At 33.7% G+C, this 14,606-nt stretch overlaps 1 protein-coding gene across 2 annotated transcripts in view; it reads left to right on the forward strand.

Annotated features, from left to right (window-relative positions):
- LOC144962811 (uncharacterized) overlaps nt 1-14,606 on the forward strand; it is a 57,381-nt gene that overhangs the window by 28,781 nt on the left and 13,994 nt on the right. For both annotated transcript variants that reach the window (XM_078896085.1, XM_078896086.1), the window contains 7 exons: nt 3,294-3,467; nt 4,044-4,157; nt 5,678-5,851; nt 6,868-6,981; nt 8,180-8,353; nt 12,178-12,291; nt 14,132-14,302. In XM_078896085.1, the coding sequence (XP_078752211.1) occupies nt 3,294-3,467; nt 4,044-4,157; nt 5,678-5,851; nt 6,868-6,981; nt 8,180-8,353; nt 12,178-12,291; nt 14,132-14,302 (1,035 nt within the window). The remainder of the gene's footprint in view (nt 1-3,293; nt 3,468-4,043; nt 4,158-5,677; nt 5,852-6,867; nt 6,982-8,179; nt 8,354-12,177; nt 12,292-14,131; nt 14,303-14,606) is intronic.

The raw sequence follows: 14,606 nt of genomic DNA on the forward strand, positions 1-14,606 counted from the left end.
TTTTGGTGCGCCTGAATACAAATCCAACGTTGAAATAGGGAAACCTGGCTTTCTGATATATCTAATATATGATGAAGAAGTAAATATTTTCTTAAGTAATTACTAAATATAAATTAATTTCAAAATAAAAACTTAATGGTTATGATATCTGTATCTAATAATCTTACATTTAGTTCTGAGATATTCTTTCGTAGCTATATATTTATTAAATTCGTTAATTTTAATGCTCATTAACACTCACTCGCTTTTTTCATGAGAGTGGAGGTGTGTATCCGGGAGTAAGACATACATGTCAATGTCCGGATACCGGTTTTGGGTTACTCTTGGTTTCCTTCTTACGAAGTACTTAGCCTCTGCACGACGACAACGTGGAAACCTGTCGCATAAGAACATTTCGACCTCTCTGATAGCTGGAAAACTGAATGGGAGAAAAACAAACCAAAAAAACAGTGATCTAATCGAAGACCCTACAGCAACACCACTCCCAGGTTTCTACACACTAAACAGAAAACAGTGGTCCTCCTGTAACAGACTACGATCTAAACACGGTAGAACAGCATCTAATCTCCACAAATGGGGCTATATAACAACACCAACATGCCAAGCCTGTAACGCTCCAAATCAGGACATCGACCATGTGGTACTTCACTGTCCATCAACATCCATAGAGGGCGGCTATCCTGCTATCCACAAAGCTGATGACGACTACATCAAATGGCTGAATGAGTCACACTTGGAGGTGTGAAGACCATACGACACTACTACTCACTCGCTAGCTCGTGTTGTTAAGTTGCACACTAAAAATAACTCATTTTTGATAAATCAAAAGCCCTCATAATCAAATTAAATGTGTTTTTTACCATGTCTAGTGAAAGAGATTATTCACAACATCATATCATTTTTTCAAAGAGACAACTCAATCCTGATTATTACAATTTTCTTTTAATAAATAGTGACTTGTTCAGATTTGCTGTCTTCCCTTCTCGACAAACGAATACTAATTTATGTCACGTTGACAGTTTAATTAATTGTAATTCACAAGAATTATAATATTGCGTCCCATTTACTTTTCAATTTTAAAAAATTCTTTTCACTTGTTTTTTTTTTTTTTTACTTTTCTTCTTGTTATTTTGTTTTATGTTTTTTTTTTAGTTAAGGGTGTTACTATGCATTAAATAGGGTAGAAAATAAACGATGGAGGTTAGAGAGAGATGAGAAGAGAAGAATAAAATATCCTTAAATATAAAAAAAAATAATATATAAACAATATGGCGCAATTTCAAACATGTGTTAAAATTGTCTTTAAAAAAATGTAAAATATTCATTTAAACAGTACATGACAGTAAAGGTTTTTCTTTTCTTCTATCCCTTGTCTTAAGCACATTTCGACTATAAACACGTTTTGCATTCCTCTAATGATCACACTAGACTATAGATCTAACATATTTGCCTGGACATAAAAGACAGTGACAAGTTAATGCTGTTTGGTTTTAAATTGAAAGCATTTGTACAGAGATACTTTAATTTATCATCTGCTTCTTGTCGCGTCTATGTAGGAGAGTGGCAAGTAGGAGTAGACAAATAGGAATCAGATAGTTTCCCCATAGATCAAGAGTTATCTGGTGCCGCTTTCTTTCCTGTTATAGTCGGGTTTAAGCTCCTGACAATTCGACAGATAGTAAGAAAATGTTTTTAACTTAAAGAAATAGGTAGTAGAAGTAATAGTAGATTATTGGCACGTTATATAGGGATAGGCAGGTTAGAAAGTTAGTGTTAATCCCCGTTAAAGCAGAAGTACTTTTATATAAATCAACAGAATTGCCTCACACAATAACAAGTTAACACATAATTAGCCAAAAAAAATAATAGTGCTTTTTTAAAATTCATTAAAGTTAGGCTATGGGTAGTTAATTTCATCCCGTATCGTAAACTATTCATTTTTTTTTGTAGGAGGGTGCTTATCTGGTTGGACGTGACTGGTGGCGGCGTTAAGGTTTCTTCTTGTTAGTTCGTGGAGCAGCCTTTTCCATTCCAGTTGTCTCAGTGGATGGCTTGTTAGATTCAACTCTGAATCAACTCGTAACCAAATAGACATTTACTCGGTATCCAGATAAATGTTTTGTAGGTACTCCGATCTGTGAAAATACCGGAGCAAATCTTTGACTAGTTGCAACATTTTTATATTCCTTATGAATAATGAGTCGTGAGGGATTTCAATTAATACCCTTGACATCACCACTGACCTAAATTGTGTTAGTCAGTAATTTGATTAACAGGATACATGAACGTTATTGGGATGGGGAAAGATAAGTATCAACAAGAGCAGAATAATCAATACATGTAAATACTGAATAGAACTATCGCGTATTAGCGATAGCAGATTTGTAAATGTAATTCGTGTAATGTAATTCATTCATTTGGAAGGTATACATATATATTCAATAATATAGATAGAAATAATATAAAATATAGATAAAGAGAGTGAATGAAATAATTTGTTATAATAACATAAATTATCAATTACTGTTAATAACATGAGATATCGATTTCTGTTATTTTATGTTGTGTCTACTTACGGCCCGGCGAAACACAATATTAATTATTACTCACTGCACAAACTAGTTTTAAATGACATTAATTAATAATAACGCAACGTAAGTCCACCACATACCCCTGTTCACACAATGTATCACGCTAAGTAGAATTCCGAGTTCCAACTAGAGGATGTGATAAAATGATGAAATGGTAGAGAGGCTTGACATAGCCCAGTCTTTGTTTATATATAATTATCACTGGAGTAAGGGAATCACAAGAACAATTAATGATGTTCCAGTATTCAGCAGTGCCAGGGTTGTTACTGGAGGGTTTCTCGAGACCAATCATATTCTGCCTACGTCATCGGGGTTAGTGTTTTTTATTATGCCTGTTGACCACAGGCAGTCAACTCCACATGGCTCTATCGCCTATCGGCTGGGCGTTAATTAATCCAGTGTCAATCTCGTAGCTATAGCAGTTGGCCTTTTAATTATGCAAAGGGCAATAACAATAAACATATGGGCGACGCTGTGAGAATATGTTTTAATTTATTTACAATCCTGGGAAGGTTAAGAAGGATTTGAAATAGATAACTACACTTCTGTTCACCATATCATCTAATCCTATCATCTATTTTTTTTTTTTTTTGCCTTGAACATGAAGGGTCCTTGGGTGTTGAATGCGAAGTCACACTGAGCTTCAAACTTCTCGAAAAATAAAAGAAACAAAAGAAAACAACCTTTTATTTTCCTTTTCAGCTATGGATTGTACCCAATGTAGACCAGGCTACTACTGTCCATACACAGCTGAAGCTGAAATAGAATGTCCACGAGGAAGGTACTCCCTGGCAGGTCAAAAAGATTGTACAAACTGTCCTGCTGGTCATTACTGTCCTGAGGCTGGCGCCAATTATACTATTCCATGTCCAGAAAGTAAGAGTTTACATTTTCTCATCCTAACGTAAGAGTTTACTTTCTCTCCTCCTTAATAGCCACAATATTTGAAAGATTTTTTATTCTAGTTGTGTGAATAAAGAGGATTAATTTGATCTAAGACACACTTTTTATGGAATGGGTTAGTTGCGCAATTTTAACAGGATTTTAAAGAATCGTTTCTTAAGAGTTTAGCTTTAAAGTAAAATTACGATTCTATTTAATCGCATTTGATGTGTGTCTACTTGCACATATTTACAGCTTTATAAGACAGCCATTTACAATTATAGGCTTTACTTAACAATGTCGAATTGGTTCGACATTTCTGTTACAATAATAATAAGGTTATCAAGCTTGTACAAAAGTACATGTCGGAGTATGCCTATTGTAAACTTGAATGGATCACCATAAAAAAAGAATGTCCTTTTATTCATTTGATATTTTTCTCTGGTTGTATTATTATCATTAATTTATCATTAACCATAATTGCTTTCATATATCACGCACAAAATAAAAACAATAATAAACGGAACACATTACTTACCTGTTATATATTTGTTTGCATCCACTTCATAGACACCTATTCCACTGGTCAAGCAAGTTCTTGTATCATCTGTCCAGAAGGTTTTTCTTGCAGCTCTTCAAAGCCACCTGTTGTTTGTAATTATGGAGAGTACAGTCCAGTTGGTTGTAAGTCAATTCCAATCTCAGAATAAATACAAAAGTTGTTTAATTCTTGGAAATTCAAAATGAATAAATAAATTAGATGAGCTGAATTGAGAATAGATTTAATTTACCTCATAGTCAAATTTATTGTCTGTTTTCACTTTTGTGGAAGGCTTGACTTGTAAAATTCACTGTTTGTCTTTGTCAGTTAAACTAAAGCTTACATTTTAGTGTATTATGTCAGAATAGTACATTAAGCAAGATTGATTTGTTTTAAAATAAAGATTCATGATACGCTCAACACAGTCTTGAGCAACCCAGGTCTAAAATGAATTGTAATAACTTACTCCGATCGATTTTCTACCATATGATTTGGATATGCGACAGACCTTACTTCAGGCTCAATCGTGAGCAACTTCCTGATTTATTGCCGTGTATTTTTTTAAATTTCTGACTACCGCGTTTGAGATCGGGTTAAATCGGGAAGAATTGAATCATTGAGAATGCATTTCATAACAAAGATGAGTAACTTCTGATTGATTTCTCCTTTCTTTTTAATATTTTTCTCTGCTTTGCTGTCTACGATATAAATAAATATTTTAAAATGTTGCACTAACAGTTTAAGTGGGTGTAAGATAAATGTCAAATTTAAACATGTCTCCAGACAGTGTTGAGAGTTGATTCTTATTTTTCTATTCCGGCTATGTTTTCGCTTTTGAACAACCTTCCTGGTGGTATCACGCTTTTGAACAATATTGAGACATTTAACAAAACAGTACCAACTAACAAACTCTCCATTTGATCAACACATTTGGTGATTGGTTAGTTTACATGCCTTGTAGACCTGGAGAGTTTTGTCAGCAAGAATAAAATTCCTCCTGGGACAACCATGACAGATAGATCAAAACCGGGAGAGGCCAGACAAATAGATTCATCTTGGGGCAGTCAACTGCTGAATGCCGATTCCCGTCTGAGAAAAGAATGTGTTATCCATCAGCAAGGAATTTCTAAGAGACAAGAAACTCTAGCTTAAAATTCCCATAGTCCTTATTGTAAAGGTATTACACAGGCTAAGGGCTCTCTCCTTAAAAGATTGATAGTTAAATTAACTTCATGGCAAGGACTGGATAATTAACACGTTATCAGGACAATCGGGACATTTTTTTTTGGAGACGTAACATTGAAAGTAGTACTTAGTTGGGTTCTATGAAGAAGAAGAAGAAGAAGAAGAAGAAGAAGAAGAAGAAGAAGAAGAAGAAGAAGAAGAAGAAGAAAAAGAAGAAGAAGAAGAAGAGATGAGAAGAGAGAAGAGAAGAAGAAGAAGAAGAAGAAGAGAAGAAGAAGAAGAAGAAGAAGAAGAAGAAGAAGAAGAAGAAGAAGAAGAAGAAGAGGAGGAGGAAGAGGAGGAGGAAGACGACGACGACGACGATGACGACGACAACGGCGACGGCGAATTCTATATTTTTCAGACGTAAGCACCGCTTAACTTTAGATAAAAAGAAAATGTATGTGCACCACTCAAAATCCTTTGATTTCCTTTTCAGCTATGGATTGTACCCAATGTAGACCAGGCTACTATTGTCCATACAAAGCTGGAGCTGAAATAGAATGTCCACGAGGAAAGTACTCCCTGGCAGGTCAGAAAGACTGTACAAACTGTCCTGCTGGTTATTACTGTCCTGAGTCTGGTGCCATCTATGCTACTGCGTGTCCAGAAAGTAAGAGTTTACATTTTACCCTTCTCATTGCCACGTTTTCTGGAGGATAAATGACATTAATGAGAATTAATGTCATTTAAGGAAAACACAGTTTTTAGTCATCAATTTTCACAATATTTATAGTTGTTTCTTTTACTTTCAAACACATGAAAATGGAAGTTTGAAAATTTCGGTTTATAATATTTTGACTAGAGATTCTAATATATGGTCAAATATTCCATTTGTGACAGACACATATGTCCATCACTTAATTAATGGTTTTAATTGAACAGTTTCCAACATTTTTATAGATAGACTGATTTTAAGATAAATTTTAGACTCTGTTAAATCACATTTTGATAAAAGTTTATGTGTAGATATATACAATTGTTACAGCCATTGACAATAGAGAAGAAAACGGTGATGTAAAAATCTGGTTCCTATATCTCATTGGAAGTGCAAAACTACTCTTACGGAGGCCTGTACACATCCCTTGTGTAAATGATCTTCTGGTTTCAGAGTGACGGCATCTTATTTTCTAGTCTATAATATGCTGGTAGTCATTAAAGACCATCCTTCCTCGCTCTTATACGTCCCGTAAATCTTAGAATCTGCCAATACATCCTGCTACTAAAGTAGTTATGCCCTTTATGATTCAATATGTAACATATTCATAATTGTTCACCGAAGGACTAGTTACATATACGTTTTCAAGGATTTTCGAACCAGAAAATTAGAATTGTGACATCATAACTTTTCTTTCCTATTATGAACTTGATTTAACATTGTTCAATTAGACAATATTTTACTTTGGTTCACGATTTTTACCAATATAATAATATTTAGATTATCAGACTTATAAATATGTGCACGTGGGTGTATGCCTATTGTAAGTTTGAATGGGTCACCATCAAACTGTAAAAAAGTCATTTTATCCATTTTATTCATTTCTGAAATATCTTTCATGAAATATATTACAACCATGAAATACACTCATAAGGTACTAACATATTTACTTATTTGAATGGACTCCACAGACACATATTCCACTGGCAAAGCAAGTTCTTGTATTATCTGTCAAGAGGGTTATTCTTGCAGGTCGTCAATGTCACCTGTCGTGTGCAATTATGGAGAGTACAGTCCAGTTGGTTGTAAGTCAAATTCATTTCTTAGAATAAATGTGCTTGAAAGTGGTTAAAATTGTTGTTCGTTTACACATTTGTGAAAAGGATTACTCATAACATCACATAATTTGTCTGTGCCACTTAAACTAAAGCTTACATTTAACTGCATTATATCAGAATAGTACACTAAGCAAGACGGATTTGTTATTTTCAAAAAGATTCTTGATACACTAATACAGTTATTGAGAATTCCAAGTCTTAAAATGGTTTGGATTTGAACTCGCAAACTTCCTTCGATCAATTTTACTATGTGATTTGTATATGGGACGAACCTCACTTCAAACCAAAGCATGCTCAACTCCGCGATGTATTGCCCTGAAAAACATTTCAAATTGATGACAACCGAATGTATAAGATGGAGTTACATTGTGAAGAGATGAATCAATGGGAACTCAATAAATCACTAAGATGAATATCTCGTGGTTGATTTCTTCTTTATATGAATGTTTTCCTTAGTTGTTTTTTTTTTTTTTTTTTGTCTTCGAGAGTGAAATGCTTTGGTAATTGAATTGAAAATAAGACAAATAAAATCATCCAGCTTTTGAACTTTTAACAAGTTTCCATTCAGTGTCGACAGTTAATCTTCACTTTTGTATCCCGAATAAGTTTTCGGTAGTGAACAACATTCCTGATAGAATCAAGCTTTTGAGAAATGTTGAGACGTTTAAGGGCAAGTTACGTTAACAACCCCCCCCCCCTTTTTTTTTTTATTATAAACACATTGACACCTGACGCACCTAGTGGGCTTGCATGCCTTATGGACATGGGGAACTATGTCAGCGGGAATTAACTTCCTGCTGGGACACCCATGATGGACAGATCAAAACAGGGAGAGGTCAAAGATAGATTCGTCTCGGGCATAGCATTGATCTCGGGGCAAAGTACCGAATATTTTTCTGTTGTTGATCTGGTTTTGTTTTTGTTTTTTAGTGATGCATTTAATTTTTTTTTTTTTTGTTGTTGGCTGAGGAAGGGTTTTAGCTCGAAACATTCCATGTTTGATAGTTTACTCCTTTTTGAAGTTGTTAAATCCATTTTTATTTATTACTAATTCCCCAGAATTATAATGCGCCAATGTGTGCTCCATGTATTGCTTAACCCGGAATAAAGAAAAGAAAAAGAAACATTATGTACACCACTAAAAATGCTCTGATTTCCTTTTCAGCTATGGATTGTACCCGATGTAGACCAGGCTACTACTGTCCATACAAATCTGGAGCTGAAATAGAATGTCCACGAGGAAAGTACTCCCTGGCAGGTCAGAAAGATTGTACAAACTGTCCTGCTGGTCATTACTGTCCTGAGGCTGGCGCCAATTATACTATTCCATGTCCAGAAAGTAAGAGTTTCCATCCTTTCTAGGCCCTTCTCATTGCCACAATTTATTAAGTAAAAAGAATGCTTTAAATTGATTTTTAAAATAGATTATTTTTGAAGAATTCTATTTTTGACATCAGCACATCTTCATAAACATTCTTGTTCTCGAACCAATTAAGTTATAATAAATATGATGATAACTGTTCTACTGTTTATCAAGCAGTCTTTCAGAGCCATTAGGTCCATGGATTACCGTCGGAGTGCAATAATATTGACGGATCAGTTTAACTCACTCAATCCTAGAGATTTTTGCTACTTTTAAAAATTGGAAAAAAATATATTAAAATTTTCATAGATAATTGTATTCAACTACAATTAACATGTAAAATCTAAAAACATTGGCTTTGATACTACGCCTATAATATTTTTTTATCATAAAAAAATGTAATAAATAGGCATGGGATAAAAGTAACCCGGGTAAACTACGGATATAGTCGGTGTTAGGGTTGAGTGAGTTAATTAAAAGGATTTTGTCCCATACCACCGGGTGAGACGAGGAGAAACAAAAGTTCTTTATTAGATGTCCGTATTTTATATGTAAAACAATTTAAGCAAATAATATTCATAAGCTGACTATTATGTTGAGAATGAGAGATGGACGATGATTTCTAAAATTCTAACGTCAGTCTTTAGAAGATCACAAATAAGACAGGAAACCGGCATGCATTTTGTGTATTTTTTTCATCTTCCATTATCCTGTTCGAACTACAGTGCCAAAGAAAACATTCAAAGAATTTTAATGATATATCAGAATTTTTTTTTTTTAATGTAAAGAGCATGGATGGATTTTCTGATTTGTTCAAAAGGATTCCCAACCAAGTATGGATATGGTGGAGTTTCCACTTATGTTAAAATCATAACTTCGACAGCTAAATCAATTAATGTGATGTTTCAAAGGAAACAATTGAACATTATTTTCATAATCAAAGCCCCATTAAAGATGGAGATAACTCTTCCGTTTGTTTTAAATTTGTTGAATTGACTTTACAATAATCTGGTTTTAATTGAAGAGAAAGATCACAGAAGATAATGAAACACGCGAGCCAACATTAAGTGATTGTTACTGGAAACCGGAAACATTTCTGAAAGACTCCCCAATAGGATTGAAGAAATTGGTGTAGCAAAATATATATAAAAAAAGAAACAAAATAAAGTGGTCGGTAACTCAAGCAGAGGAACTAAGTACTGTGATCAACTTTGAGGAGACGTTTGTAAACTTTGATTTCAACCAAACATCGAAACCGAACAGTCATTAACTCGCCACTGGGAGCGTATAACCATCTCAGTCGGGGGCTGCACAGTTTGTTTACAAACGTGCACGCCATACGTAGACTATCTGAATTAAAAAATAGTGTGCCACAGACAATTTCTATTATCAAGATCATTTTGATTAATTGAGAGGATAATGCTCTATTCACATCTATGAAACATGAGAAACTTTAAAGTATAAATAGATAAATAAATCAATCAATCAATCAATAGATAAATAAATAGATAATACAAATAAAATAATATAATCACATTAAATTAAATTAAATTAAACAATTTCTAGATAAATTCCTCAAGATTTAAAGATAGATAGCCTGGGTATAAAATTGCTGTATAAAGTTATGACAAACGGTATGAAATATCACTAACTATTGTACAAACGAATACTAAGATGTAAAAGAAATGTTTAATTCTTTTCGAGGATTCAATTCTATCAAATAGAGGGTGACTTTCATATTTCATAATATTTTCCAATCTCAAAATGCAGAATCTATAAACGAAACATGTTAATAACAAATTAATAATAATAATAATAATAAATAATAATAATAATAATAATAATAATAATAATAATAATAATATAATAATAATAATAATAATCGCAGAAGAACAATATGGATTCCAACCTGACAGAGGGACAAGGAACGCAATATACCTCCTCCGTGTTTTAAGTGAAAGAGCTATACAGGTTCAGACCCCACTATACCTCTGTTTTGTCGACTACAAAAAAGCTTTTGATAGAGTACGCCACGAAGAAATACTAAAACAACTGCACTCCATTGGCGCTGATGAGAAAGACCTCAGACTCATGCAAACATTATACTACACCCAGCAGGCATCTATCAAAATCGGAAACTCTACAGGAAATTCCATTCCTATTAAGAAAGGAGTCCGTCAAGGGTGTGTTGCCTCACCAGATCTGTTTAATCTATACCAAGAAACAATCATGAGGGGCATAACTAATATGGAGGGAATAAAAGTAGGAGGTCACAACATAAATAATAAAAGATACGCAGACGATACGGTACTCATTGCAACATCAGAAATCCAACTTCAAAAGATTGTCGACAAAGGTGTAGTGTGAAGCCAAGGGAATGGAAGTGAATATCACCAAAACGGAATGCATGGTAATACAGAAAAACCCCGAAAACAACAACACCTGCAATATAACGATTCACGGCGAGCAACTTACCAACGTAGAAAGTTCAATAGTGACAACAGATGGAAGATGTAACCGAGACATACGAGCAAGAATAACTCAAGCCAAACAGGCCTTCATGGACCTCGGAAACATTTTGAAAAACAAACAGATGTCGTTCGGGATTAGATTCCGAGTCTTGAAGTGCTACGTGTGGCCAATCTTGTTATACGGATGCGAAAGCTGGACTACAAATGCAGAAACACAAAAGAACATTGAAGCTTTTGAAATGTGGTGTTTGAGAAGGATGCAGAGAATATCGTAGACTGCACACAAAACGAACGAAGAAGTGCTAAAACAAACATACCAACAAAGGAAACTAATGCCCTTAATAGCGGATCGACAACTATCCTTTTTTGGACACATAGTAAGGAAAGATAAGAATGAATACCTGGCAAGTTGTGGAAAAATACCTGGTAAACGCGCCCGGGGGAGACAAAGAAAAACACTCATAGACATACTGAAGGGCTTCACCAACCTAACAATCCAAGAGCTGTTTGAAAAAGCAAGAGACAGGGAGGAATGGAGAGAGATAATTCATGCAGTATCCGAAGCCTGGACCAGGCATGGAACCTAGAATAATAATAATAATAATAATAATAATAATAATAATAATATAATAATAATAATAATAATAATAATAATAATAATAATAATAATAATAGTAATAATAATAATAATAATAATAATAATAATAAATAATAATAATAATAATAATAATAATAATAATAATAATAATAATAATAATAATAATAATAATAATAATATTGCGCAACCTATCCCCCTTGGTTGGAGGGTCTGGGCGTATTACAAATAAAATTGTCATATCGAAAGAGAAAAATACATACTAACAGCCACCCTCTCCCACCACCCACTGCCTCAAACATGCCAATACCACACACAATCATCCACATCCACACGTACCACATAAACACACTTGCAACACAACAAATTCATGACAGGTACGCAAGAAGCATTTACAGCTGATCACAAACCATAGGCTTTTTGGTAGATTAAAATGGACTTTAAGACTAGTTTTGCTTAAATTAGCTTGAGGTCGTCAACAACATACGAGAAATTAATAATTTTTCATTTCAATTTATAAAAGGCATGCGGTATGGAATAAAGTAGATAGAAAGGTTACTCGTGTCTTTTCTTCGTTTTTCTTTTTTGTTGGTGTCAATCTATATCAAAATAAACATTTTATTAAATCACATGAAAACTCTAATCATTACTGAATTTAATACAAATCATTAAATAATAATCGTAAAATAGACACTCATTAATTACCTCCGATATATTTTTGATCTACTCCACAGACACATATTCTACTGGTCAAGCAAGTTCTTGTATCATCTGTCCAGAGGGTTATTCTTGCAGGTCGTCAATGTCACCTGTCATTTGTAACAACGGAGAGTACAGTCCAGCTGGTTGTGAGTCAATTCATGTTTAAGAATAAATGCAAAATTTCCTGCTTGAATATTGAAAACGTTAAGTGGTTAAATAGATAAGTTGGATGTATTAATAATCTTGGTTTTGTTCTCATAATCAAAGTATGTCAAATTATCATTGTTCACACTCTTGCAAAAGGAATAATCGGTAAAACCGCACTGTTACGTATAAATATGACAAAGTTACTTTTCTTTGAGATGACAACAATACTATTCTTAATTCACTTGATTCAAATGCGATATTTGGTACGAGAGACGAGTGTCTACTCATCAACAAGACTGCGGTTTCTTTTCCCCGGTTTCGTGGAGTGGCTCTTGATTTGTATCCGATCTCAACGAGAGATGCCAGTCAGTATCTGTCAATACAAGTCACTTCTCTCAGCCATCCGCTATGATAAATGGTGTTCCACAGGGCTCTATCATAGGGCCTGTCTTGTTTCTTTTGTTTGTTTTTTTTTTGTATAAATGTAACTTGTCTGTGATATGAATTTCTGATCCATTTTCATATGCTGAGAACACATAGGTATTTCCCATCAATCCATTTACCCGTCAGATTACACTCACTGAATAATGCTAAATCCGCAATAGAAAATTGGAGGGATGTAAATACGTTGAAACTGAATGAAGACAAAACTGAACTATTGCACTTCTGTCATTCTATGAATAATTTTATCCAATGTATCAATATGAATATAGCCGGGAGCAAATTCCTTTCAAATTTGGAAGTGTAAAAAACTTGGTTGTAGTTTTTGACAGTAATTTCATAGTACGCAATCACGTGACTGAGTTAGTTCAAAATTTTAATACCGTCTCTTAAATATTGGAGGACTACGAATCATAGGTCAAATGTCAAATTTTTACTTATTTCTTTCATCTTTAGTCAACTTCATTATTGTACTTCATTTTTGATTTGATACAATAATAAAGAAATTGAACGGCTGTGGAGAATTCAAAATAAAGCTGGAAAAAAAGTTGTACTATCAAAGAAAACGTTACACCAATCATAGAGGAACTTCATTGTTTATTCATCAAATTCAGAATTGGTTTTAAGGTGCTAATGATTACTTTAAATTGTTAAAATGATATTGCTCCATCTTATTGAAAAGATCCTTTTCATGTCTATCAGCACAGTCGTTTGTTAAGGCCTTCTAATTAACAGCTTCTAATTGAGAAACGCACAAGGCTAAATTACAATGATAAAGCTTTCGATGTCTATGCACCCCTCTGTGGAATAAATTAAGTTTGAAAAGTAAGAGTAGCTCTGATTTGGTGACATTTAAAAAACTCCTGAAAACGAGTTGTTTTGTCAAGCATATGCTTTGTAGACATCCATTTCACAACAAATCCTTCAGAGTGACTGCGCCCAGGTTGTGGATTCCCTTTCTTATAATATTAAGAATAGTGAAAATTTAGAAACCTTTAAAAAGAAATTGAAAACCGAATTATTTAGAAGAGCGTTTTTCGACAATTAATATGCTTTATGTTTTGATTTAGGGTAGTAATGTGTATGTGAAGAGTTTGCGTATGTGGACGCGGAGAAGTTTCCGTATGTGGGTGTACGGGTGTATTTTGTAAGCGTGTTAGTGTGAATGCTAGTTTATATAGTCTGAGTGATTGTAAAGCGCCATAGAGCACTTGTCAGTGGATTTATGGGCGCGATATATGTATATATTATTATTATTATTATTATTATTATTATTATTATTATTATTATTATTATTATTATTATTATTATTATTATTATTATTATTACTATTGTTATTATTATTTTTATTATTATTATTATCATCATAATTATTTTGTTTCTATTTTTCCATTCTAGCAATGAAATGTACACGCTGCAATCCAGGATATTACTGTCCATACAAGGCTGGTGCTCCACTGACTTGCCTTCGTGGAACTTACTCATTAGGTGGAGCGACAAAATGTTTGAACTGTCCCCCAGGGACATACTGCAGTTCCGATGCAACTTCAATCATTAATTGTCCAGAAAGTAAGAAATACACAGTCAAATCCTTTCATTTTAAGAGTGTGTTCTTGTTGGCATACAATCATATATTTTACATATTGTCATTGACCGACAAAATTGAGCTGTTGAAGTCATTGTTTGGTGTCAATTTTAGACAGAGGTGATCATTTCTCATCAAACTCTCTTTATATGATATACGCCATTAATTTTGGACATACATTTGTATGTTGGTCACGATTCTTCTGGCTGGCAGAAGTGGATATCATTTTAACACAACGCATACTACTTGTTTACAAATTGTTCCTATCATGTCCACTTTAATTACTAT

The sequence above is a fragment of the Berghia stephanieae genome, chromosome 1 (genome assembly GCF_034508935.2).
Source record: "Berghia stephanieae isolate SIO BIC M18660-M18661 chromosome 1, UCSD_Bste_1.3, whole genome shotgun sequence".
In the NCBI taxonomy this organism is placed as follows: domain Eukaryota; kingdom Metazoa; phylum Mollusca; class Gastropoda; order Nudibranchia; family Aeolidiidae; genus Berghia; species Berghia stephanieae.